The sequence below is a fragment of the Ovis canadensis genome, chromosome 23, assembly GCF_042477335.2.
Source record: "Ovis canadensis isolate MfBH-ARS-UI-01 breed Bighorn chromosome 23, ARS-UI_OviCan_v2, whole genome shotgun sequence".
Lineage (NCBI taxonomy): Eukaryota > Metazoa > Chordata > Mammalia > Artiodactyla > Bovidae > Ovis > Ovis canadensis.
The window spans coordinates 63,106,405-63,133,919 of NC_091267.1; the positions used below are offsets into that span (position 1 = coordinate 63,106,405).

The following is a 27,515-nucleotide window of genomic DNA, read 5'->3' on the forward strand; positions in this document are numbered from 1 at the left end:
GGCCTGACCATTAGGGAGGGAACAAGCCAATCCCCCGCGCTCTCTGGGGAAGGAACTGACGATGAAATGTGACGTCCACTCAAGAAAGACAAAGAAGGTCTTCTCCCCATCACCACTTTTCCTGTGATTATAAAACTGTGGCCCACTAAGTTCTCAGGGCGTGGCATTTCTTGGCCTCCCGATTGTAAGCCTCACAAGCATCATATTCTAATAAATCACTTCTTATCTGCCATTCTGCTCTTGCGGAATTCTTCTCTGTACTGAGACATAGAGGACTGTTGTACTGGAGCTCTTTGGATCCCCCCTGAAATGACACCAAATGGATTCAATTCCAGGTCTCACGGTGGGTGAGCTGGCAGGTTTATTGGGGCAACATGCTGCAGGGCAGCCACTTTTTGTACCTGCGCTGGGAAGTCCTACGTCTCAGTGTCACCTAATGTGCCTTAATAATCCCCATGTGGATTCACCCTCTGACTTTGGGAAAACCCTGGGATTTGGGGAAAGTGGAGATGGTGTGGAAGTTCTGCCTGGATACAAAATGACAAAACCACCTTGGCAAGCCCAGCAGTTGCTGGCTCTGCAGGCTTTCATGTCCCATGGCTGAAGGCAGCCTGCCCATTTCTGGTCCTACCAGAGAAGAAAAAGACACACAAGAATAGAGAGGCACCACAGAGCAGGGCTCAGGAAGGGCCTGTTTCCTTCTAGAAGCCATCAAACACCATCGCATGGAGCTGACTAATTACAAGCAGAAGGGGCCTAAAAGATGATCTAAACCAACTTTTCTTCTTTCTTACTTTTTTAAACAGATGAGTGAACTAAGGTCAGAGAAATTTCCTGTGTGCACTTAGTAATGGCCACGCAGAGGTGAGAATCCAAAAACTCCAGTGTCTATTTCAGGACCATTCCTGTGAAAGCATTCTGCTTGCCCCAATTTTTAAATACTAAGAATTATTATTTCAACATTAGAAACACTGAGTCCTTCCCACACAGATTCTCAACCCATTGCGACTCTCCAGTGATGGACAGGAATTAAGCAGGTGGGCCATGCCGTAGAGATGGCATAGGACACTGAGGCTGTGGAAGGCTCCGCAGGGGCACATGGGACTTCCCTGGTTTGGACAGCTATCTAAGGAATGGAGAAGGGACTCTGCATCCTGACATTCGAGATGGGGGACGGGGGTCCAATCCCAGAAGTTACATTTTATGGAATGGAGAGTGAACCTACAGAGCACACCAACCAGAGTAGATGAGCCAGGCTGAACCGATCAATACTTAAACTTTAGGCAAAGTCCCCAAAGCACTATGATTATGGGGAGGGATGCCTAGGTGTCTTGTTTAGTTGCTAAGTCATGTCTGACTCTTTTGTGACCCCATGGACTGTAACCCGCCAGGCTCCTCTGTCCCATGGGATTTCCCAGACAAGAATACTGGAGTGGGTAGCCATGCCCTTCTCCAGAGGATCTTCCTGATCCAGGGATCAAACTTACGTCTTCAGCACTGGCAGGTGGATTCTTTACCGGTGAGCCCCTGGAGAAGCCCAGGGGATGCCATGAGGTTGCCGCTAATCCCTGCAGGCAATAAAGGCCACTACCTCTAAATAATTTCTCTTGCCAACAAGGACTCAGGCCACAGGGCTGATTCAGTGGCCAATTCTAGGCTATCAGGAACAGGCCCAAAGGCACACATGTGTAACCTTTCGGGGGATTCCATCGTGTCCCACTAAGGGCAGAGACTCAATCAACACTCGCCAGGTGAATGGACATGTGCTTGTGTGGATTCCCCCAACACAGGGGTATTTTACATCTAAACACAGAGGGATGGTCAGTCTTGGGCACAAGCCCCAGGAAAGACCAAGGCAGCTGTAGAAGCAAAACTGCCTCAGAGGGGTGCTGCGTTAGCTCACCCACCACCCAGCTACCCCTCCGGCCCCAACAGACCTTCTTCAGCTCATCCTTCTCCCGCGTGTGGGTGTCCTCCAGGACCTTGCGCTCCGAGTGGGCCCTCTGCAGCTCGGTCCGCAGGCTCTCCACCTCCTCCTGCAGCTGCGGGCCCCTGTCCTCATCCTGGCTCTGCTGGTAGCAGGCCACCTCCTTCTTCAGCTTCTCCACCTCCATGGCGTGTGCAGAGGTGATTGCTGACAGCTGCTCCGACAGCGTCTTGACCTCTTTGTTCTGTGAGAGCATCAGCAAACGGGAAGAGGGGAGAAAGAGGTGGACGCCAAGGTTAGTGGGGCAGCAAAAAAAGAAAAAAAACAAGAAGGCAATTAAAAAAGGAACTTCCAAGGTGGAATTGAATCTTGCAACCACTGAATGCTTGAGTGCTTTCTTGGCATCTCCCTAACAAAACTGTATTGTGAACCCAGGAGAAATATGGGAAAAGACAAAGCACCAGGCCTGACATTCGAGGAGTGTTTAGGAACAGCAACAGTGCTGGAAGCTGGTTAAGAGTGGTTAGCCTTCTATATCCATTGGGAAGATCTTATACCTGGTTTTTAAGTTTCAGGAACAATGTACTTGGCTTCTTGGATCTGTAGCCTTTGCGTTTCAGGCTTCCCTACTCTGTCAATGCTGAGACCTCCTGCCCTTGGACTCACTGGCACAAACAGCTGCAACCTAATCGCTGGCTCTGAGACAAAGGACCTCTTGAGTATCCCCTCTTCCAAGGAGGCCCTCCACGGGGCTGGTGGAGCCCTCCCACCACCTGTCCGCTGGTCCTGTAAGAGTCTGACTCCAGAAACAGATGCCCTGGCCAAACCCGTTCCTGTCGACAAGGTACCCAATCACACACCCACTCAAGCAACAGGCAAGTGAGAAGTAGTCCCAGGTGCCTGGCGGAGGTACAGAGCAGGACAGGGAGGGAGACTGTAGGTGAGCTCACACACAGGAAGCCCTGAGGACCCAGGGCCGTGTCAAGTGCAAGCGTGAACGTGGGCAGAAAGGTGCTGCAGTTGAGCGTATCAGCTGAAGGCGGTCAGAGGGAACATGGAGGGGAAAGATGCAGAGTTCTCCCGATAATCAAGCAGGCAGCAAACAGTCATCATCATTCTCCATGGCTATTCCCTGCAGGAGCTCTGAGTGAAACAGAGCTCTTGGCATCAGGAACCAATGACTCATTCACATCAGCTATGAAACGTCGTGGGGAGCAGTGAGGGGCAGCAGCAGAACAGGTGTTGGACCCAGTACAACCCTGCGGATACCTGGGACCTCAAGGCTGAGACCCGCGTTTGGTGTCCAGGCAGCACAATCCCAGCACTGATCTATCACAGAGAGATCCTCCCACCATCTGAGGAAACATCCCAGTTACAACCCAACACACCCCCATGTCTGGGCTGGCAGTCAGCCTTGCTCTAAGTCATCACCAATGAGAAATCCAATTAGGCGGCATCTGTCTAAACAACCCAAAGCTGGTCTGTATTGCCCACCCAGATCTGGGTCTCCCCAGAGGCTGAAGGGTCTCTGCACAAGGGGAGCGGGGTACAGGACAGGGATGCGAGTTGGACTAGCTGCCTCGACACTGCTCTGTTCTGGGCAGGAAGTGAGGCTCCTCCCGGTGGAATGGCCTGGGTCAGATCCCAGGGAGAGTGGGGATGAGGACCAGGCTGGGGGGCAGCAGGGAGGCGCTCATGATGGAGCAGGTGTGGGGTGTAGAGAGAGGCATACGATGTGGTGTGACACCCTGCTGCGGGCAGCAATGACAACCTAGGACCCACATGCAAAGATGACATGTCTAGGAGGCCAGTTTCTTTGTTTTCACTGACACGCAGGCTGACGCGAGGCTCAGGGAAGTCGAGGAGTTAAGAGGCTGGAGCTGAGCAGACCTGTGCTCAGGCTCCAGCTCTGTCCCGATCACTGCACCTCCGTGTGCCCAGCTTCCTCAGTGTGAAAGAGGGACCACAGTAACTCCATCCTCAGAGGGTTTCACCAAGGTTCAGGGAGACTGAGGGCCTCCTTGGGGCCTCAGCCTGCATGTCAGTGAAAACAAAGAAACTGGCCTCCTAGACATGTGACTTGCCCCTACAATTTTTCAGATGTACATGAATCATAAAAATTAACTACTTTAACAAAATGCATATGAAGTATACTGAATCAAATTGATTGAAAAGACTACTGACTGAATCCATACATTTGTGTCATATTTTTCCACTAAAATATAGTTTAATATAGCCTTATTAAACTTGACCCTCATTAAAAAAAAAAAAAACCTGTCAGCTCAACTGGCCATCTCACTGTACATATGCTTGAATAAAGACAAACTGGTAAGAGTCAAGTTCATAGGTTATACCATTTTGGGCTGAAAAAGTGTCACACCACAGGCCTACACCACGGACACTGCATGAAACCGTCCCAGGAGCTATCATTGCATTTACTACTGAAGGATACTATGAAGGCTGTAGCTTATTACATCACAGGTTATGAACACCCTCAGAAAACTGTCTCAGCACCAGGGACAGCACCAACCCTTCCAAATGCTTTCCCTGGCTCTCAAGTTATCCTATTTCCTTCTTCCTGTTTGCTTGGGAACTTGGGGCCAAGCTCACGTCTTGTCTCTTTAGCTGTGTGTGCAACACCTTCAACCTGACTTTTTGGCCCTAACCTCACCCTGGTTTAAGCCCACAGTTTCCTCCTTTGCTGTCTTCTTGGCAGTGGGGACACTTTTTAAAAAGCGCCTCCTGGTGATTCTACAGTGCAGCCTGGAGTTCAGAACCACTTTATGGGATCAGTGAATTTTTGAGTTAGAAGTTACAGATCTTGGAAAAGGCAATAGCACCCCACACCAGTACTCTTGCCTGGGAAATCCTATGGATGGAGGAGCCTGGTAGGCTGCAGTCCATGGGGTCGCTGAGAGTCAGACACACCTCAGCGGCTTCACTTTCACGCATTGGAGAAGGAAATGGCAACCCACTCCAGTACTCTTGCCTGGAGAATCCCAGGGATGGGGGAGCCTGGTGGGCTGCTGTCTATAGGGTCACACAGAGTCGGAGAAGCGACTTAGCAGCAGCAGCAGCCTCCAAGGAACTCAAGGCCCAGTTAGAGATTTGGCCATAATCCCTAGCTGTCAGCTCTGCTGGCAAGTATAACTGAGACAGAACTCAGGCTTCCATTCAGCTGGGACTCAGTCCATGATCTCAGGCCACTCTGCTGAACACTTGGGGATGTTTTCACCTATGTCGTTCCTGGCACACATGTCTCCTATCCTCCTGGCTAAGAATCTGTGTGTGTTGGTGTGCAGCCTCCTGAGTTGTCTCCAGCCATTACACAGAAAACAGAAACCCATTCTCTTACAAAAGGCGAGCCCAGCCTTCTAAGAGGCTGCAGTACAATGAGACTCTAACGTCCTGGTGCCACAGGCTGTTTATGACTCCTCTCAAGACAGACAGCCTCACATTTTTTTTGACGCCAGGTCACACACTCCACTACAAAATACTGGCTGGTCCAAGGATGACCCTATCTACAAGAATGAACTCAAAACAAAGCCAAGAGTCTTTCTTAGACTGAGGAATTCTCACATGTCTGAAGAATCTCCTAATATGCAGATATCCCCACATGTGGTTGGAGGTGGCAGAACATTCTCTGGAACCAAATTGCCAAGTTTCAGTCTTAACCATGCCACTTCCTAGCTTTGCGACCTCATAGGCTACTTGGCCTCTCTGTGCCTCAGATTAAAATGGGAATAATGTTAAATCTTACAGGGTGTGGTGAGGATTAAATGACTTAACAGGTGAGGAGAGTGCCTGGCACACAGTTGAGCAACAGGGGGAGGGACATAAGAAAACAAGACCTAACTACCCCTCCCTGCCTTCTCTCCTCACCCTCTGCACACAGGGCACCCTGCCCAAGGAGCGTAACACCGGCCACTGCTCATAGATGTTGGCCAAGTAGGAAGCTTAAGGCAAAAAGCTCTTTTTAAAAACAGGTCTTTTAAATCTGACATCCCAGTATGTGGAGTGTAAAATACTAGATTTATTTTTAACATCTCGAGTCAACTTCGGAAATCAGCAATGACAACACAGGGACCAATGGCTGGAAGAGGCGACCAGTACATGGGGCTCTGGGCACGGCACAATGGTGCTCGCAAAGCCTGCTCCTTCCTCTGACCACACTGTTTGCTCAGAAAGTTAATGGGGGCAATTTGACTATGCGAATGTCTTTCCCGGCCAGTCGTCAATAGCTATAAAGTAATAAGAATGATGGCGACGAGAGCAATAATACAGTTCCGCCTTGCACCTGTGTTTTCCACATGGCTGAGCCCAGAAAGCCATTTTTCCTGTTTACTCCTGATGCTCTGAGCAGTTGCGTCTTCCTCCCTGACCTGATCTATCACCGTGGGCCAACCCTGTGTGAGCTTTCTGTCTCACTTCTCCACCAGGGAGCCGAGCCAAATGAGACACCCATGGGACTCACACAGAGACAAACACCCAGGGTGACAATTCCTTCTCCAGAAGGTTGGTCTTTTTTTGCAAGAACAGAGAGACAGTAACATTTGACTACTTTGGGGACTCCTGTTTAGGGCAGCTGGTTTAGGTGTAAAATGGCTCATTTATTTTCTTGCCCTACTGGGATCACGAGAAGCTTTAAAAAGTGCCTAGTGTAGACTAGGTACAATAAGACCAGTGACCACCAAGGCAATGCCAACTCTCTCTTTCTCCATCCCTTGCACCAGGCATGTTCACCCCCTTCCTTGCCTCCATCCTCGCATTTTCTTTCTCAGAAGGCGCCAGAAACCCTCTAGGCATTGCAGGAGCCTGGTTCTGAGGTCAGTAGTACCCTACAAGCCCAAGGTACCAATGAGCCTGCTTTCAACTCTAGAAACCCATTTTAGCCATGACACAGGAAAGGACTGACTCTCTAGTGACATTTGGGGTTAAGAAACCAACATCACCCTCGTTATGGCTGTGGGACCAGGCAGACCTGGGCTGGAGTGCTGGTTCTTCTGCTACTGCTAAGTCACTTCAGTTGTGTCCAACTCTGTGCGACCCCATAGACGGCAGCCTACCAGGCTCCCTCATCCCTGGGATTCTCCAGGCAAGAACACTGGAGTGGGTTGCCATTTCCTTCTCCAATGCATGAAAGTGAAAAGTGAAAGTGAAGTCGCTTAGTCGTGTCCGATTCGTTGCGACCCCATGGACTGCAGCCTACCAGGCTCCTATGCCCATGGGATTTTCCAGGCAAGAGTACTGGAGTGGGGTGCCATCGCCTTCTCCGGGAGTGCTGGTTCTAGCACTTCCTAATTCTGTGACCTTGGCCAAGTATTTGATGCTCCAGATCCACAGTTCGCTTACCCGTAGAATGGCCTCGTGAAGCTGCATGGGAATCAGTTGAGAGCTCCCCTGGGGAAGCTGTGGGTCTCTCTCAAACGTGCCCATGGAGTCTCGCCCCGGCCCCAGCCCCCAGGTGGGAGTGGAGACACTGACCTGGTCGTCGATCTTCCGCTGCAGCTGGACGATCTTGTTCTCCATGCCCACGTTGAGGCGTTTCAGGTGCTCCGCCGAGCGTGCTTCGATCCTGAGGGCCTTCAGTGCCTGCTTGGCCTTGAGCCTCCGGAAGCCGCACTGGATGACAATGGCCGCGCCCCGCAGCCGCTGGAAGCGCCTGCGAGCCATCCGGCCCCGCACGTGCTTCTGGATGACGGTGGCCTTGTGCTCCCTGAGGACCTAGCGGGGGACAAGCACACACCTGGTGGGTCTGCGCTGCACAGTGAGAGCAAGGGGCTCGCGCACAGCTCCGGAGAGGCGAGAGCCAAGGTTGGCGAGCTACAGCTGCCCTATGACTTGAGGCTTTGGTGGCCATCTGTCTTATGAACAAGTTGCAACTAAGTCTGGTGGCAGCTGTCAAACTCTCATTTCTTTTTTTTTTTTTAACTCACTAGGAAACCACAGTCTAAAAAACCCCTCAAAGTCAGAGGGGCTTAAAGATTATCCAGCTGATAGACCCCCATTCAACAGATGTGGACCCACTCCTGGTGACAGTAAGCTGGAGGCGAAGTGAGACGGTTGTGTGGGACTGTCGAGTGGGTTAATGGTTTACAGTTAACTTGGCTTGTAATTCGTTTTTTCTTTTTTCCTATACAGTTAAAAAACCACTCAGAAAATTAAAGCATCATCAATGTCCTCACTGTAATGCCCTACAAAATAAACGTTTGCGGAATGAACGAAAGTGTTAGTTGCTCAGTTGTGCCTGACTCTTTGTGACCCCATGGACTGTAGCATGCCAGGCTCCTCTGTCCATGGGATTCTCTAGGCAACAATACTAGAGTGGGTTGCCATTCCCTTCTCCAGGGGATCTTCCTGAGTCAGGGATCGAACCCAGGTCTCCTGTATCGCAGGCAGACTCCTTACCATTTGAGCCATCTTGCCCTTGGACTGGGACTGTACCATGACTGCCTGGTCCTCAGGCCTGCAGACTTGGGCAGAGTCACTCCCCTGGGTTTCTCGAGTCTCCAGTGTGTACATGGTACACCGAGAACTGCTCAGCCATCATACCTACATGTGTCAGTTCGTCATAATAAACCTTATGCGCACAGACATACACATCTCCTATGCCTTCTGTCTCTCTGGTGAACCCTAAGTCACTGTGCCTCATGAGACTTTGGTCAGGATTCAGTGGGAGCAGAGTTGTGAAATTCCGTAGAAAAAAGTGAGAAGTGCCCAACAAGTGCTGAGGTTGGTGCCAAGCCGTCTGCTGCTGCTCAGGGCCGAGTCTGCAGCCCGAGACCCTGGGGGCGGCTACGCACCTGGTGGTAGATTCTCCGCACAAACATGCCCCGAGCGAAGGCCTGGATGACAACGGCGGCCCTGCGGACCCTCTGGTAGGCCCGGCGGGCCCTCTGCATGCGGTACTGCTTCTGGAGCACCACAGCCGCCCGGGTCCTCCGCAGATGCTTGGCCAGTCTGGGGAGGGAGAGAGAGGTGGGCCCTTCGTGAACACAAACCCCTTCCCCCTCGGCCCTGTGTGGTCACCTGCCGGCTAGGCCAATTTGTGTCACTGTTACCGACCGTAGCAAGGCCTTGAGACACAGCTCAGAACAGAACTGGCTTCCTCCACCTCGTCCAAAAACTCTTGCCACATATTTACAACTCAGTCTAAGTCTGATCAACTCTGATCCTCATCCGTCTACTCCCTGACCCACAAGCCTCTCCTATAACCTGGGCAGCCCTCAAGGACATCACATGCTCACATGGGTCTGTCCCTGGACCTCACCAGGTTCGGAGGGGTCAGGGGCTGGGTATTAGCATCCTTGTACCCCTACACCTAGTATAGGGCCTGGCACAGCAGCACATGGGAAGAATCTGCTGAATGAACACCACCTTCTCAGGCCTGTGGCAATCCCTCTTTACTTTCTCACCTCCCAGCATTTCTGCCGGGGATGCACTGAACATGGGCATCTACTTTCCTCTGTTCCATTTCTACATTCCCCATCTCACCCCTCAAGGCAGACATAAAGTCAGTCCAACACTTTTTACCCCCTGCAAGGGCTCTGTTTGGTGTCAGACTCATAGCAAGTGCTCAACGAGAGACTAAGAATATTAAAAGCTAGAAAGGACCTTGGACATAATCTAGCGCAACTCTGGAGTGGGAAGTAACTCACTCAGCCCTGCTCTGCTTGCTTAAATGAGTCTGATTCCTAGTGCAGCTCTCCCTGAACACTCTCTCTAGAATACAAACTCCCTGCAGGGAGAACGTGGGCCATCCCCCTACCCAGGACAGAGTTCTGTACACCAGGGTGCTCAGCGATGCCCTAACTGTGGATGACAACTTAGTGTGGATACCACTGACAACTTTCTCATTTCTGTAGCTTTTGTTCTAGAGACCACCTCTCAGCTGTTCACAGGTAATTAATAGCATTCATCATCTCTGGTTCTGCTTGGATAAACAGCTTATAACAAGGACATGAGGGGGAGCCAGAGCAATCTTCTAACTTTACAGTACAGTGGGTGCCTGCTCTGGGCTTGTTTCTATATTCAAGCAGAGAGGCCTGAGCAGTCACTTAGGAAATTTAGGCTTCCAAATGCAAGGTGTCCTAGAGATTATCGCCACTTCCTCAAGAAAACCGGGATCTGCAGAGGTCACTGATGTTGAACCAGGGCTGGGTCCAAAATCTGATGACGCACGTAAAGGCTGGGGGAGTGGGTCTCATGGCGAGGGCTGGGGGTGTCCTCCATGCCCATCTCCCTGGTGACACTCATACTGATTCAGCACTTCAGCAACCCAATGACATCACTAGGAGGGGACGTTTTCAGCAAAGTAGCCTCTTTCGTGTGGTGCTGGGCTGGGGCAGGGCAGCCCACTGGCATGAGGCTTTGCCCCAAGGGAGCTGCTTGTGGTCAGACAAGTCTCCCTCTCCCCTTGCCCACGCTGGCTGAGTGCAACAGCTCACAGAAGGGTCCTCCCCAGGCCTTTTCATTCAGCCCTACTAACCAAACTCCTAAGGGATTCTGAAATCAGTGGCTTAAGTCATGAAACTGAGTGTACGTTAACTGTGAGAGAAAGGCTGAATTCATCTCTCTTTCGGGAAGAGGATTGTTTTACTTAAGCGTTTAAGCAAAGGGCAAACGGAGGTTTGGCCGGAAAACCAGCCCGTCCTAGGCTAGCACTGGTGGGTGGGGACAGACTGGGGGAGACAGGAGACCTGGGAACTAGACCTACTGGCTCAGGTGAGAAGGGGAGGAGAGACAGGCCCGGCGGCTGGGGGAAAGCTGGATATAGACAGGGACCAGGAGGGCGGCGCTCTACCCACAGGGGCTGATTGAGGCCAGCTCAGAGCCAGGCCCTACCCCCGCCCCTGCCCCGCCCCACCGCAGGGATCCACGAGCTTGGGCATGCGGCTCACTTGCGGGCCAGGTGTCCTCGGCAGTGCCTCTGCAGGGTTAAAGCAGCTCCTTTCAACCTGCGGTACTTCTGCTTCTGCAGCCAGCCCCGAACGGTTTTCTGGATCATGATGGTGGCCGCCCGGAACTTGTCAGCCCGAAGCTTCTCCAGGTAGGCCACTTGGCCGGCCCTGAAGAAGATCTTGGTGCGGCCGAACTGGAACTTGTCAGGATCCTTGGCGAGGCAGGGAGGGGAGCTGGTTCATCACCCGTGAGCGGCAAAGGAACACGCCCCATTGCCCCAGTTGCTCCCTCACATGATTCCCCTGCCGGGTCTCATGCGCCCCTGGCTCCTTAAACAACCACCGAGTCAGCATGTAACCGACACCGACCGGTCCCTACTGCTGCTCAGACACCGAGCGTAGCGGTGAGAAGCAGGCCTGCCCGCCAGCAGCTGCCATCACGGCGAGGGCATCTGGGCGAGCGGACAAGGACACAGCACGTTTCAGGCAGTGCCGAGGGTTATGAGGACAACAAAGCTTCATAAGGTTTGTGCACCATGACATTTACACACCATGACATTGACTAATCAGTCAGACTGACCCAGTGATGATGTGATTTAGGTTGTGGGGGCTCCTGAGTCACTTTGGGCGGTTTATATCAGCTGTTTATGCCTCAGTTTCCTCATCTGTGCAATGGGGGTCATGTTTGTATCTTTCTCTTAAGGCAGCGTGAAGATGAGATGGAATGCGTGAGACAGAAAAATGTCTGACTTGTACTAAGAGGGCTGGAGGATGGGATGCAGATGCTGAAATAGGCTAAAGGAGGAAGGCATCTCAATGGACGGGCTGTTCAAGCAAAGACCTGAATGGAGTGAAAGCAGGCAGGCATGGGAAATTACATACACATTGTGAATAACCCCCAAATACATTCTATTTGGTGTCTAACTATGCTGTGAGGTTTCTTCACAGATGGTAACTGTCTTTAATGACATGTACTTAGGTTAAAATTAGGGGCCCTTCCCGTGCTTGACCTAGTGGACAAGGGAAGATGACCCGGCACTGTGTGTGTGTGTATGCGTGTGCATGGACAGGCCTGGGCTACAGTACTATGTAGGCAGCCCACGATAACTAAGTGCTCTTTGTAAACACACGTCATCTAATTTTGCTCACTGAGCACGAAGACCATTATAAGGAGGAGATAATGAGCCAAGGGGTAAGGAAAACACACACACAAATACATATTTCGTATCGACCAGTGGCTCTGAAACCATACTGAGTCGACACTCGTCATGGCCAAGGCCTGTACAGCTAACAGGAACCAGGTTCCACGCACAGGAAAGCCAGGCGGCCTGCGCCAGGGCTGAGCTGGGGACAGTGGCCAGCCGGGCCGTTGCTGATGGTCCCTTCTATGGCTGGGCTGCTGGTGAGGCACGGAGGAGCGAGCTGCAGGCCTGGTCCTCCTTCCTGCCTCTGCTCCGGGCCTCAGTTCATGCCGGGAGGAACCAAGGCTGGGCGGGGGAGCTTTGAGATGCCTGAGGCCTGGTCTTCATCACCACCCGGCTGGGGAGACTCCTCAGTGAGGAGGGGTTGGTGACTCAGCCCTCACAGTTGGGGGACAAGCCTGGCTACTAGGTCTTCAGCAGAGCCATGGCCTGGGCGGGGGTGCTTGTTGTATCCCTGGGGCCACAGTGCACTGGCTCCAGTTCCTATTCTGGAATAAACCACCAGGGAAACGGCAGGCTGGTCTGCAGGCCACCATTTGAATGGATGAGGATTTCTCTGAAGGCCCCCGTGGTGTGCCTGTCACCACTGGCCTGATGGTGGCACTCCCCATCGCCCAGACATCTGCTTTCTCTGACCCCTAGAACTGACCATACTCTTCACATACTGATTAGAGGTCATCTCCTGAGAACCCTTCTCTGGTAATCAGAGACTGAGGGGGTAGAAAGGAATCTTAGTAACCCATCCCAAGCCACTCTCTTATTGCACAGATGCTGAGAATGTTGAGGTGACTTGCCAAAGGTCTCACTGAAAACATCAAGGAATAGAACCCAAGCCCCAGGACTCCTCGGCCAGAGATCTCTTTATTGCATCATGCCCGTTGGTAGGACCAACTCCCTTCACACTCCTCTCACATGTAGCTCCTCACGCCCCCTGGGTTCCCAGCAGAAGCTTGTTAATCCACTCCTCCACTGTTGGGATGCAGGGTCAGGTTTCCCTGATGGCCAGTGGCATCTGTAACTACACTAGACGACCGTCAGTCCTGGAGGGCAGGGGCCCCCTAGTCGGCTCCTTTGTAACTCTCACTGACCACTCTAGGGTAGTACATAGGAAGAATTCAAGAATTCAATACCCATTTGTGGAGTTAAAGAAAAAACACATTCAAGCTAATGATGGAGGAATTCCTACACGCCTCGCAGGAGGAGACCACCACTCCTGAGCAACCTCACGATGCAGCCCCTGTGCCCGGCTGCCCCGGACGAACAGCCTGCTGCCAGGCCTACACACCCCTTCATCACGGCTTCTCTGCTAATCACTCTGCTCTAGTATCACTTAGCACTTTCCTGGAAAGTGCAGGGAGCTGGCCTGTGCCCTTCTAGTATAATAGGTGACTTTGCCAAGTCTCAAACTTGCTTTAAGTCTCAGGTCACTTAGCAAGAGTACTAGCAGCTCTAGTGACCAGAAGGGGTGCCCCCACATCCCCCAAAAGGGAAAAGACAAAGAAGGTTTCCAAGGAAGTCCTGAAGCACTGAGCCCCATTACATGTCTGAAAAGAGGAAGGGTGTTAGACGCTCAGCCCTGTTTGACTCCTTGTGATCCCATGGACTGTAGTCTGTCAGGCCCCTTCCTCCATCCCTGGGATTCTTCAGGCAAGAAAACTGGAGTGGGTGACCGTTCCCTTCTCCAGGTGATCTCCCTGACCCAGGGATCAAACCCAGGTCTGCTGCATTACAGCCGGACTCTCTACCGTCTGAGCCACCGGGGAAACCCACTCCTGTCTAGGAATGGCAATTACACACTGTGACACTGATTAATCAATCAGACTGATTCAGTGGTGATGTGATTTAGGTTGTGGGGGTTCCTGAGTCACTTTGGGCCATTTGTATCAGCTGTTTATGCCTCAGTTTCCTCATCTGTGCAATGGGGGTCATGTTTGTGTCTTTCTCTTAAGGCAGCGTGAAGATGAGATGGAGTGCGTGAAACAGAAAAATGTCTGACTTGTACTAAGGCTCAGGGACTGTGAGCCACCGGTGGCAGGTTTCATAGGGACAAGCTCATCTGTCACCCATGCAGCCACCTGCACAAACGAGCTCCTGTGATGTCCAGTGGCTGTGCTGGGAACACAATGACAGTGAGACCCTTGCCATTCAATTGTCCACAGTCTGGTGAAATGACAAACAAGCCCTTAACTACAATACAAGGGGAGGAACGCAATAATGGAAGACAGAAGTGGAGAAGTGTTGGCCAGTGACTAACTCCATCTGGGGGGGCCAGGAACGGGCTTCATGGCCCGGAAAGCATTTTAGAGCTGTTCAGAAGGAAAGAACCTGGCCAGACATGACAAAGGTGGGGAAAGCACTTCAGGCAGAGGAAACAGCACTTATTCACATACTTTAGGGGATTCACTGGTTCGCTCACACATTCCACAAATGCCTGGTGAGTGACACCTGTGTGTCAGGCTCAGGGCTCATAACTTAGGGGGAGTGTCAACGCAAAAGCCATCCTCTGCAAGAGAGGAAACGACATCTCAAGCACAGGACAGCACACGAGGGGCTCGAGGACTGCTGGACTGAGGAAGGCAGGAGGGCGGGGTCAGCGTGCAAGCTGGGTGATGTTGAACCAGAGGCCCGAGCGCATCAAGGAGCGGGTCCGCACAGCAGCCCCTGGTTCTGCCAGCTGGAGGGGAGTGGGGTGGGGGACGCTGAGTCAGCCGGTCTGACCTGGAGCCCCTCCAGATCACCTTCTGCGTGGGGAGCAACGGTTCCACTGGAAGCATGGAGAAACCAGGGAAGGGAGAGGAAGAGTGGAACTATGGCCCCAGGGAAAGCAGGAGCTAGACCGAGGGCCAAGCGGGCTGCCGCGAGCCTTGACCACACAAACAGGCCAGCTCCTGGTGCCAACAAAGGGGGAAGACTCCTGATGCTCTCTCTCGCCCAGGGTCCAGCTGACCCAGAACACAGTTTTCTCACCGTGTAGAAAGAGATGTTGAAATGGAGACACTGGCAGACGTTCCACAGCACAAACCTCAATTAACCAGTCCAGTGGACCAAAGGCAACCTTCAGTTAAGAAGACTACCACCCTCATATTCTCTACAGAATGTTTAGCCCAGCATTCTGTACTGTCTATACCTACAGTCTTGAGCTGCTAAGACAACATTGTGCTCAGAGGGTGACTGTGTCACTTTTACAAAATAACTTATGACTTTAAACTTGGTCATCTGGCAATGAACTATACTCCAAATGAACAGATTTTCCTAACAAAATGATACTAAAAATATTTTAAAGTTGATGCAATTCTCTTCCCTCTGAAGGGAAGATTCTCGATGTAATCTATCCCTTTATTGAGACCATTAAGTACCATACTCTGCTGTAATCGCTGAATGCTCTAGAACCAAGAAACACGCAAGGATCTGCCCCTCGTCAAAGACCCCCAAGAGCTCAGCTGTCATTCTACAGCCCCAAGCATCAGCTGCAGAGTTCAGGTTGTTTCAGATAAAATGAAATCCACTGTCTTATTTAAAGCAAGCATCTGAGGTTGGGCCAGAGGCCGGCTCTGCGATGGGGAAGACACAGGAGGTGTGGGTATTTCCCCCTTGGCTGGCTTCCAGGCCATCCCTGCTTGGATGATCAGAGCCCCGGCAGGTTCACCGGTGCCAGCAGGCAGGCTGAGTGGTGGAGCCCCAAGCTTTGGGGAAGACAGGGATCCAGGCCAGCAGCTTGGGGCCTTATCATGACCCCGAAAGCACTGTATAAACAATTTCATTTTCTATGGGAGCTGTGACGTGGGAAAGGCTGGGAATGTCTCCAGGCAGGTGAAAAAGGGGCTTTTCCTTTACAGTCCCTGATGCAGGAAAATGGATGAACATCTCAGATGACAGTTTAGGTAAGAGGGGTGAGGACCACTAAGGCAGTTAACACCCCACCCCAAATCTCAGGGCACCGCAGCTGAGCCTTCCCTGGAGCCGGGGTCGGGGATGTGCCCAGCTCACCTTGATGAGGCTCTCCAGCACAGACCTGCAGATGGCCTTTTTGTCTGCATTGGCGAGGTCTTTCTTCTTGACCAGCACCCGATACCGGTTGAAGAAGTCATGGTAGGACCACCTGGAGAGAAAACCGGTGCGTCAGGGACACGTCCTGCCTCTCGGCCATACAAGGGCCCTGGATGATCTCAGACGGAGCCCCAGGGGGTCACCATGTCCAGCACAAAGCCCTTCTTGGAGCAGCAAAACACGTTCCGGGGCGTTTCATTCTCCCTCGATGCTGAGAACTTCAGCATGTAGCTGAGTTAAAGAATCATGACAGGAAAAAGGATTTTGGAGGCTCTGCTGCTGGGAGGGTTGACCAGCTCGCTGCTCAGACTAACGCCAAGCTGAAATCTGAAAAGCTGTCCAGGAGGATATTACTGTTGACACCCATACTTCCTAGGACAAACTGAGATTCTTTCGTCTGTCAGCACCCTGCTTGAGCCCTCAGCGTTGGGGACCGTTTCTGGAGGCCCTGTCTCTGGCTGATAGCACATAAGGTGGTCCCCTGGGGAGGCAGGCCCCAGGAGGTGCAGTACCTGGATGGGTAGCCGGCCGCACTGATCCGGATGGTCTCCAACACACCGCAGGCTCGGAGCTGCTGCACTGCTCTCTTTGAGTTAAAACTGCAAAACACAAGACAAGCAATGAGAGGCCACAACGGCAAAGAAACAGAACAGGGGAGAGAGAGAGACCACCCCTTCCTGCACCAAGGTACAGGCATTGTGCACCTGGGAGCTCAAGTCCAGGGGCCAAGCGCAGTCTAGAGGACAGCAACTGGCAGCACCTGAGCCGTCTCAGTTCTGTGCGCGTTCTCACCGTCACCTGGACTACTCCTCTTATTTGCCTCCCTGCACTCTGGCCACCCTCCCAAACTCATTCCTGCCTCCTCTGCAGAGCCTAGACAGTGTATTAAAAAGCAGAGACACCACTTTGTTAACAAAGGTCCGTATAGTCAAAGCTATGGTTTTTCCAGTAGTCATGTATGGATATGAGAGTTGGACCACAGAGAAGGCTGAGCACCAAAGAACTGATGCTTTCAAACTGTGGTGCTGCAGAAGACTCTTGACAGTTCCTTGGACTGCAAGGAGATCAAACCAGTCAATCCTAAAGGAAATCAATCCTGAATATTCATTGGAAGGATTGATGCTGAAACTGAAGCTCCAATACTTTGGCCACCTGATGAGAAGAGCCAACTCCCTGGAAAAGACACTGATGATGGGAAAGACTGAAGGCAGGAGAAGGGGACAACAGAGGATGAGATGGTTGGATGGCATCATCGACTCGACGGATTTAAGTTTGAGCAAACTCTGGGAGATAGTGAAAGCAGGGAAGCCTGGCATGCTGCAGTCCATGGGGTTGCAAAGAGTTGGACATGACTGAGCGACTGAACAACAGAGCCTTCCCTTATTATTATTTCTACAGACAGGGGCAGCTGTCTTAACTCAGTGGCCAAATCATATACACTTAGCACCTCAAGCCTGAGTTGGCTCCCAAGTTTAAAAGGGGAGTTTCAGGCCACGCAGACCTGGGTCTGAATCATGATGTGGTCACTTTCAGCTGCATGTGTGACTTGGGGCACATAACACACCTCCGTGTATAGCAGTATCCTCCTCTCTAAGGTGGGGAGAGTGGAAGTGTCCCTTTTAGAGGGTGAGTGTGAAGATTAAGTGTAACAGCCCATGAAAGCAGTGAGGCCAGCGCCTGGCACAACAGATAAGGTCACACATGCTATGAGCTTCTGTCATGAGAGCTGCCCAAGAATCACACAGATAAAGAACTTTATCTTCTTGTCTTTAGATAAGAAGCCATGACGTCAGCAACTCATCCACCCTAAGGTGCTAAGTTTAGTACTGAAAACCCCATTTTTAATTCTAACACCTATACTGAGTAGGACACTGGAGGTAAAAGTCAGACATGGTCTGGATTTTCTTAAGTATCTGCACTTGAAGAGGGGAGACGTGTATAGAGGTGGTAAAGTACAAATGAAAGTGTTATTCACTCAGTCATGTCTGACTCTCTGTGACTCCACGGACTGTAGCCCACCAGGCTCCTCTGTCTGTGGAATTCTCCAGGCAAGAATACTGGAGTGGGTAACCATTCCCTTCTCCAGGGGATCTTTCCTACCCAGAGATTGATTAAACCACAAGGCATCATGTGATAAACATGGTAAAAATGCTGAAAGAAACTGGAGGAAAAGATGCTGGGGTTGGCTGGGGTAATCAGGGAGTCTTCACGGAGAAAGAACTAAGCTGACCCTGAATCAATCACCATGATTCAGGATGAGGAATAAATGTTCTTTTTCTTTCTGGCTGTCTGGAAGCTCGGCTATAGCCAGATGCAGAGTGAGCCCCCTCCAATGACGTGGGGACCTGGCTCCACCTCCGCAGTTACCTGCCCCCTAAAAGGCTGCTGGCTCCCACCTACTGCCTGGGGCTCTGTGGTGCTGGGCAGGTGCACGCGGGACCCTGAGGCACTCAGCACCACACACTGCTGAGACCAGCCCACTGGCTTTCAGGAAACCTGGCCGGTTGCTCCGACGATGATCCCACTCCAGAGGATCGCACCTACCCAGGGACACCTCCTCCCTGGACACTTCCTGTTCTCTTGCCTCTATATCGCTGCAGTTCCCACAGACCCACTGACAGTCACTCTTAGGCTGTCCCCAGCTATCTGGGGCTGACAACTCCTTAAGAAGACGACTATGTCTTCACTCATTGTGATTCCACTGTCCTAGCCCAGTGCCCAGGAGAGATGGCTTCTGAACAAAAGCAGCAGCAGAAGGAAAGACTTTTTATCAAACAGAAGCATTTAGTGCAAGACAGCAGTCTCCACTGGGGAAAATTTTGCCACCACTTAACGTTCTAAGATGCCTGCCGTTAGTTGTCACAGTGGTGGGGGTGTCACTGGCATCCAGGGGGCAGAGGCCAGGGAAGCTGCTACGTCTCCTCCAGTGTACAGGACAGCCCTGCAGAAAACCATTACTTGGCCCAAATGCCCACAGTGCTGAGGCTGAGAAAACCCAGCTTTAGGGGAGGGGGAGGAGGGATACAGCACTTTGATTCCAGAATTATCAATAACCTCACAGATTTTCATGACATAAATTTTTATACTGGTCATAAATAATCCTCATTATCTCGCTGAAATTTTTCATCAGGATAACTTTTTTTTTTTTTTTTTAGCCACAATTAACAGAGGAGGAAATGAAACGAAGAGGGCGAGGGCCTCGCTCGGGATGAGCCAAACAAATGGTAGCCAAGAACACAGGCTTTCTGACTTGGTTCCGTAACCTCCCCCACTTTATTGGGAGGAAGACTTTGGTTCTGAAGGTAAAGGAGGCTCCTAGACTCGCACGTCCCTTTGAGAGTCCCAGGGGCTTCTCTCACGTGGGAGGAGAGACTCAGCGTGAGAACTCGGCACACGGTAGGCGCCTGGTTCTGATAGACGCATTGCCCAAGGTCAGGCCAGCTGCGGGCAGAGCTCGTGGCATTCCCACACGCTCCACTCCCGGGCCCAGCACGCCACTCGTGTCCTTCACACGTAATCTACGTCTTTCACACCTGCTGCTTTCCTAACAGCCTCTCTTTTTCTGGAGGCGTCTGGTAAACAGATTCACATGGGGGGATTTCCTGAGCATGTCTCGGTAACTTGGAGGAAGGGAGAAGAGTGGACAGTCAGCCAGCTCCTGAGGAGACTGATTCGACGCTGTCTTCCCAACCTTTTCCAGGACGAGACCCCTGAGAGTGGAAGTCAAGCTTTATTAACTGATATGAAATATAGAAGGCAGTGTAGATATTCATCCTGAGAGTTGGAGTTGCCAAGATAAATTATTTCACAGAAAGAAATTATGCCAGGACCAAAAAGGAAATCAGAAAGATGGGAAGAATTGCTTGAAAAATGGAAAAATGTACCTCCTTTGGCTAGGGGGGAGAATAGCACGTGTGGAGACTCAGGGGAGCAGGAGGAAAGGCCGCAAGGTGAGTGAGAGACCATTCTACAGGCGCAGGGCAGCACTCCAGGCAAGAAATGGAGAGACGCGGAGACAGGCCACAGGGGAAGGAAGGGACATGGGAGACCGTGGGAGAGATTGTCAGGCGGATTCCACAGGACTTCAACCACGATTAGATCCTAGGGAGTAAGGGCCTTGCTGCCCAATATGGTAGCCACCAGCCACCTGTAAGTAACTAAAATGAAATTAAGACTTCGCTGTCTCGGTCACCCTGGCCACACTGCAAGAACTCGGGAGGCATGTGTGACCACGTAGGTCACTGCAGATTTACCAAACAATTCCATCACGGCAGAAGGTTCTACTAGACGGTGCTGGTCCAGAGGGACCCTTAGGTTTCTGGTTTGGAAGAGCCAAGTTTGGTGGGTGGATGAGATGTCAGGAAATGCTTATGCCATTTACTGTGACAGAGACTGAATAAACAGGAACCGTTCAGGGGGGCGGGGAGGATGAGTCTGGTTTCAGACATGTTGAGTGTGAGGAGGCCAGTGAAGTCACAGCAGACTGGCAGAAATGCCAGGTGGAATCGGCACAACCGAGAGACGACAGAGATGCTGAAGAGTCATTGTTAACCAGACTTGAGGGAGGCCAATCACGGCTGGATGGCATCACCGACTCAATGGACCTGAGTTTGAGCAAACTCCGGGAGACGGTGAAGGACAGGGAAGCCTGGCGTGCTGCAGTCCATGGGGTCACAAAGAGCCGGACATGACTGACTGAACAACAATAACAGCAAACCATATGAGTGGGGACAGAAATGCAAGGAAAATTACAAGGCGGGAGTAGTGGCAGAATGTGGGTCAGAGAGAGGGGAAAGTGAGCAAGTGTAGCTGACTCCGGAGGCAGAGAAGAGGGGGTGTGAGACACGGGACCGTCTGCACGTCTCATCTCTCGATGCACCACGTGAGGTTACGCTTCCTCAGTCAAAAAACCTTCCCTGACCACTCCCATCTCTGAACGGAGCAGCTGCTGTGAGATGCACTCATGTCCCCATTTAACGGCATACTTCTAACTGGCTCTCTGCTTCAAGGGCACCCTGACCATCACTGTAAGCAACGTGAGATCGGGGAGCTGGCCCTTCACGGCCCCCAGTTCTCCAGACAGCAGCCAGCTGGGGTCCATACTCTGCACATAAACCACCGGCGGTTGGGTTGGGGGCGGGGGCGGCAGCTGCAGGACCCGCCCCTCATCCCACCAAGGCCCACAGACCCGCGGGGCTGTGCCCGCCCCTTGCCCTTGGTCTTCGAGGCGACACTCACCGGAAGGGCAGCTTCTCATCGTTGGGCTTGATGCAGCGGACGTAGTGCGGCGTCGTGGCGTTCAGCGTCTCCATGAGCAGGTGCAGGGAGGAGCGGAACTGGGGAGACAGAGGTCGGCGCCCCGTGACCTACTCCTGCTCAGCTTTCGTGGTGAATCACGAACGTCCAGGAGCACCCCCAGACTGGGAGTGGGAGCTGTCAATGCTGTTATCACTTCATTACTGCTTTAACGCAGGGCAGGGAGACCCCCGGGGACCTGGGGGCGGACTCCAGCTCTGACGCTGCTGGGCTACTTGGCCAACCCCCAGACCCTCCCACATCCCAGCAACAGGCTCCACAAAGCACCTGCGGAGAGACCTCCTGGGGGCGTTTCACTCAGCACCCTGATCAGATGAGATGAGGCGAGCAAGGGCCAAGAGTGTGAGAGGGACCGTCACGTGGCTAGAGGCCCTGCTGCCCTGATACAGGGTGCCTGGGTGGCAGGCTGGCAGTTACTGCCTTACAGGACGCGCCCAGAGCAGATATCTACCAAAGCATGAGGGTCAGTGGTTGCCAGGGCTCCGCAGGCACTCTGCTTTCCTGGGAGACATGCTGGATGTCAAGGCTCACAGCAGGAGCCGTTTCTCAATTTCGAGTCCCCAGGCTACTGATCCCACCCTCCCAGACTGTAGCCCTAGCCCTCCAGGCTCACCTTCAGGTGTCTGTGGTCCTGCGATGTGGTCCCCCCAAAAGGGATCAGACACTCAACATGGGGAGGGAGTCCTCCCCTCTCCCCCCTTCCAGTCCCCTCCAGTGAAGGTTCTGCACCTTCCTTCTTCACAGGCACAGAAGGACCAGGCTGAGGGCTGGGGATGCGGATGCCGAGGCCACTCGGGCCCCCCTCTGACTCTGCCCCTCCATCCTTCATCCCCAGAGAGGCAGTCTTGCCTCACGTGCCAGGCTCCACAGCTCTAGGGCCTGGGGGCTAACCTGGTAACCCACGGTTTTCTTGTGCTCCTTGTTGGAGGCTTTCATGGGGCGTCTGGAGGGGCGAATGTTGATCTTGGAAGAAGCGGTGGTGGCGGGAGCAGAGTCTTTGCCATCATGGAACAAGTCAGCCACCAGCGGGAACTAGAAACAAACAGAGGAAGAAGATGGAGAACAAGAGCTCTTGGACTTTATGCTGCTTGCAGTCTTTCCAAGTAGCCTTCCAATACACACCAGAGGGAACTGCAAACACATGTCCACACGAACACTTGCACACCGGTGACTGTGGCAGCATCATTCCTAGTAGCTACAAAGCAGGAACAATCCAAATGCCCATCAATTGCTGAACGGATAAACAGAATGGGATGTATACACACAACGGAATATTACTCAACAGTGTAAAGGAATGAAATCCTCGTTCATGCTAAAACCTGCCTGAACCTTGGAAACACACCAAGTGAAAGAGTCAGACACAACAGACCACATAGTGTGTGATTCCATTTACTGGAAATGTCCAGGGAATAGAAGGTAGTTTAGAGTTGGCCGAGGGGCTGGGGAAATGGGGAAAGTGGAATGACTGCTAATGGGGACAGAGTTTCTCCTTGGAGTAATGAAAATATTCTTGAATTTACCATGGTAATGGTTGTACAACTTGGTGACTATACTCAAACTACTGAATTATACACTTCAAAAGGGTGAACTTGGGGTATAAGAATTATATTTTAAAGAAAGGAATGGAAAAAAGTAATTTCACCAGGAAATCTCACATAACCTTCACCTACAAAGATGGGCAAAACTTCTTTCCTTTCTGGAGTGGTAGAAGGCAGCTATGGTCTAATAAAGCTGTTTAAAATTTTCCACACTTATTATTACTGCATCTTATAAAGTTATTTAACTTAAGCCTTAATTTCTTCATCAGTAAAATGGGAATAAGGATGGACTCGCTATATGGAGTTGCTGTGAGACTAAGTAAGATAACACACTGTGTACACAGGGGTGAAGGCCAGGCCAGGCACGGGGCAGGTGGGACAGAGTCCCAGCTCTCAAGGCACTGGTTGTGCCAGCATCCCTTGGGGAAGTGGATGCTGGGGACAGAATCAAGGGTTGGAAGGCCACTACCACTGCCTGCAGGTGGGGAGGGCACACAAGGAGGAGCCGGGCCCCGCCCTCTAACCCTGAGCCACTCCCACCCCAACGAGGCTCAGACACTTGTGCTCAGGCTCTGGGCTCTGCTTCCTTGTGTCCATGCATCTTTCTTCCCATAACTTCCTCGTGTCCATGCTCCTTTCTTCCCGTAACTCCCATTAACATGGTGCCTCCCATCTCCTCCTGCCAGTTCTGAATGTCTGAGTCTGCCTTCTGGGGGCTCTGAAATCCGATCTCAGTGCCCCTCCCACTAACTTTGCTGTAACTTAAGCCACTTTCCTCCAATCTCAGTGCCCTTCCCACTCAGATAACTGTCACTTTGCTGTAACTTAAGCCACTTTCCTCCAGCCCGCTGCCTGCTTTCCCTACTGTGTTCTCTTCCAGCACCTTTTACTGTTCCGCCTTCCTGTACTTCTCTCCTCTGAGTTGCAGATTCCCTAAAACCTCATCATCGCAATTTAACTCTTCTAACACTCATTCCCTGGACAGTGTCCTCTTGTGCCCGTGGCTTCAACTATCCCCTTCAAGCCCATCTCTCCATCTCGATCTTCCACTACTGTGGAAGATCTGAGTGGATCACAGTTCCAACCCTCTGCTCAATATCCTCCTCCTCACTCTTAGTGTTCCACTGGAAGCTCCAAGTTCAACACAGCCCAAACCACTACCACCTGCTGTCTTCCCAAATTTAGATTAGAGATCCTGCCATCACCCTACCTCTCATCCCAATCAATCACCTAGTCTCTCCATGGTTAAGCCTCAGCAGTCCTTTCTTGATCAACCAGAATGCCCCTGTCCTAGTTCAGGCCCACCTGAGCGCTCTCCCAGGTCACTGTAGTCATCTACAAAACCTTGAGTGCCCACCTCCAGGCATATCCTTCTGCAAACACATTCGACCCCACAGCCAGTCTTAGAGTTTTCTCTCCATCCAAAACATACCCAGTAACCCCTTGTTTACAGACTTGTTGGTCCTCACTGTCTACAGCAAAGAGCCACCATCACACATATTAACTGAGACCAGGGGGAGTGGCAGGAATAGAGGGGCTGATGGAGGTGGGAGAGGTCAGTCCATAGACTGGGGCCAGAGCCAAGGCACACGTGAGAAAGGGTCACGTGCCCAGTCAGAAAGGCACCTAGAAGTGTCCGCAGGGAAATGACTGATGGGAGTCTGAAGCCAGGGTCACATTCTAAAGACAGCAGTGATTCCGTCTGCCAAGCCCGAACGATACCAAACTGATTAAATTATTCTAATTCACATACTTTCAGAAGTGGACTTCCAAGATGTTTGGGTCTTGGGTAGAAGTTACCAAGAGTATGACTGTACCGTTGGAGAAGTCTAATTTACAGAAATCATTATTAGTAGCTTTTTCTGTGAAAAATCTGTTAACTTCTGAGGTCGGGAGCTTGTATCAGAATCACAGAAGGAACTCTGAAATCAAATGCAATAATAAGAGTATTTTAAAATTTAAGCCCCTTTCTCCTGCTGCCATCAGAAAAGCTATGCCTTTTATTTATTTGATATATTAAAGGATTTATAAGTTAAGAACAAAAAATGAAAACTTCTGTTCAAAGCAGATTTTAATCTACACAGGCACTGTGCCGTAATTGAAGAACAAACACAACCAAGCCTGGAGGATTTGTACTGTACTTTAAAAGCGATGTTTTCGTTGTTAGGTCCCCGCTATTGAGACTGCATCTGGAAGTGGTCAGGTCTCTGGGATGGAGAAGAAGATGAGTTTGTTGGGACCATAACACTAGCAGGGAGGGGCGGGCTTTACGTTCTATTCAGAACTGATGTTACAAACTCAGTGAACACACAGAGACATCTAGCTTAACCACAAGAAGGAATGGCCAAGAGGCACCTCATTTAACCTCAGGCTACAGGCAACAATAAAAGACCAGGCAGATACCCCACCACCCCACCCCCACCCCACTCCCCAGGGCAAGGGGCTGGGCCAGACGGGGACCTCCTTGTCCCCAGAGTGTCCCAAAGTCTCAACGAAAGGTAGTTACCAAGCTCTTGTTTAAAAATGGATTCATGCAAAAGGAACACATTTCTGGGTGAGAGAGAGCTGTGTTTTGTTGTTGTTTTTAATTGACTAACTCCAGCTCTGCTTTTCAAACAACCAGAAAGTCTATTTACCAGCCCAGGAATGGAAGCACTACAATTCACCTTAGGGCAGTCCTCAGAAACAGGATCCACCTGGGCCTTTCTAAAAACCTGCTCCCTTCAATCTTGAAAATACTGAGATAAAACCTTCAAACAAACCAAGCACTTCCCTGATACTGCTGGTCACTTATTTCAGTGTCAGCAGGCACTGACTTTGGTGTTCTCTGCTACTCAAGTCTATATATAGATATTAAAAGCCTGAGGCAGATCTGTTTGAAAAGGGATTAAAAGAAATAGGAAAACACTTTCTAAAGACCACTTGAGGGTTTAAGAAAAATGTCAATTACAGGTATCTACATAGCTGTTACCTTGGAAATCACAGCTATTCACTTCCGTTTATATGAACATTAACTATCTTTTCTTGAAAGCAGACACGTGCAACTAAAATAAGACACAGTACAATGACCATTTGATTGGAATCTCTAGCTTCGAGTCTTATCTTTAAAAGCTCTCACTGTAAACATAATAACAAACACATTTTCTTTTCCATCAATTCTTATATATGGTAAATGCTACCCTCCAGGTGGAAAAAATTTTTGAACTTTTAGGTAAGAAATACCCTGTTTAATATTCATTGGAAGGACTGATGCTGAAGCTGAAACTCCAATATTTTGACCACCTGATGCAAAGAACTCACTCATCTGAAAAGACCCTGATGCTGGGAAAGATTGAAGGCAGGAGAAGGGGACGACAGAGGATGAGATGGTTGGATGGCATCACTGACTCAACAGACATGAATTTGAGTAAACTCCGGGAGCTGGCGATGGACAGGGAGGCCTGGTTGCTGCGGTCCATGGGGTCACGAAGAGTTGGACACGACTGAGCAACTGAACTGAACTGACTCTATTTAAAGGGGTTTTAAAGGGTATTTGGAGGAAAAGTCTCAGCACTTTTTTTCAAGAAGCGGGACCTTTCTGTATTGCCAAGAACGATCATATTGTTTTCCTAACTAAAGTTCTCTCTTACAGTTATCTGTTTATTCTAAGTATTGGGAGAGGCTTTATAACTACCAGCAGAAACTGATTTTAAACAGGAAGCCTTCCAAAAACACTTCAAAGCTAATGTTTCATAGTATGCTGACTCAAAAGCTATTATATAACAACTTTTAAAAATGTAAAGCGAATGTGCTTGCTCAAAATGAAACGTGTGTACCCTGGAAGGAAGCTAGTTGTGTAGAAAGCAATGGAATGTATGTGTCCTTATCCTTGAGCTGAAGCTGAGGGAGAAAGACGACAGGGGATGGGGGGTGGGGGGGGGGGCAGGTCAAGATGGTGTTTGGACCTTGTCAGAGCATCCTGACTCTTGGACCTCAGGGACAGGTGCAGCCCATTGTAGGCAGGCTGGGCTCAAATGGTCTGCCTGGCCTCAGTACCACACTGGTCTTGAGATCCTGTCCGCTGGGATGGTGTGGAGATGGTACCAGCAGGGTCTGCCTGGGAACACGGCCCAGAACGGCCCTTGCTTTCCAGCACCTGCCGGCATGTACCCTGGACCCACTGCCCAGCCCTTTGACCTGAACTCCGTGGGGCCCTGGAACAGGAAATCTCCAGAAGAAAAAATTCTCCCTTCGAGATTCCCCCACCACCTCGATTTATAAATTTTATCGCTTTTTACAATAAACACTAAGAAGAAAAACCCTCCATCTTTAGAATCTAAAACAAATCAGTCTGTTAACCTGAAGTCATGTTTTAAAAGAGGCATCTCTCCACTTAAATCTCTATTTATAGCTTTCTGATAGCTAAGGAAGAACTTAGCTGTATTATAGCCTCTTAGGCAGCATAACTGGCTTTACTAATTACATTCTCATTAACACCATTTTATTTCACTGCTCTTGGTGAGAGCTCTTCAAACAGCCTTTTGGCTGGCAGGGTACCTGGTTATCTTCCATCCCATCCTGACTAGTTTTTCACACTGATTTGTTA

The 27,515-nt window shown here is 50.9% G+C and overlaps 1 protein-coding gene across 2 annotated transcripts in view; it reads right to left on the reverse strand.

Moving 5' to 3' along the window:
* MYO5B (myosin VB) overlaps window positions 1-27,515 on the reverse strand; it is a 339,036-nt gene that overhangs the window by 57,377 nt on the left and 254,144 nt on the right. For both annotated transcript variants that reach the window (XM_069568511.1, XM_069568512.1), the window contains exons 15-22: window positions 22,284-22,424; window positions 21,315-21,412; window positions 16,589-16,675; window positions 16,017-16,128; window positions 10,828-11,039; window positions 8,731-8,887; window positions 7,412-7,651; window positions 1,938-2,171 (exon numbers count right to left, since the gene is read on the reverse strand). In XM_069568511.1, coding sequence (XP_069424612.1) covers window positions 1,938-2,171; window positions 7,412-7,651; window positions 8,731-8,887; window positions 10,828-11,039; window positions 16,017-16,128; window positions 16,589-16,675; window positions 21,315-21,412; window positions 22,284-22,424 — 1,281 coding nt within the window. The remainder of the gene's footprint in view (window positions 1-1,937; window positions 2,172-7,411; window positions 7,652-8,730; window positions 8,888-10,827; window positions 11,040-16,016; window positions 16,129-16,588; window positions 16,676-21,314; window positions 21,413-22,283; window positions 22,425-27,515) is intronic.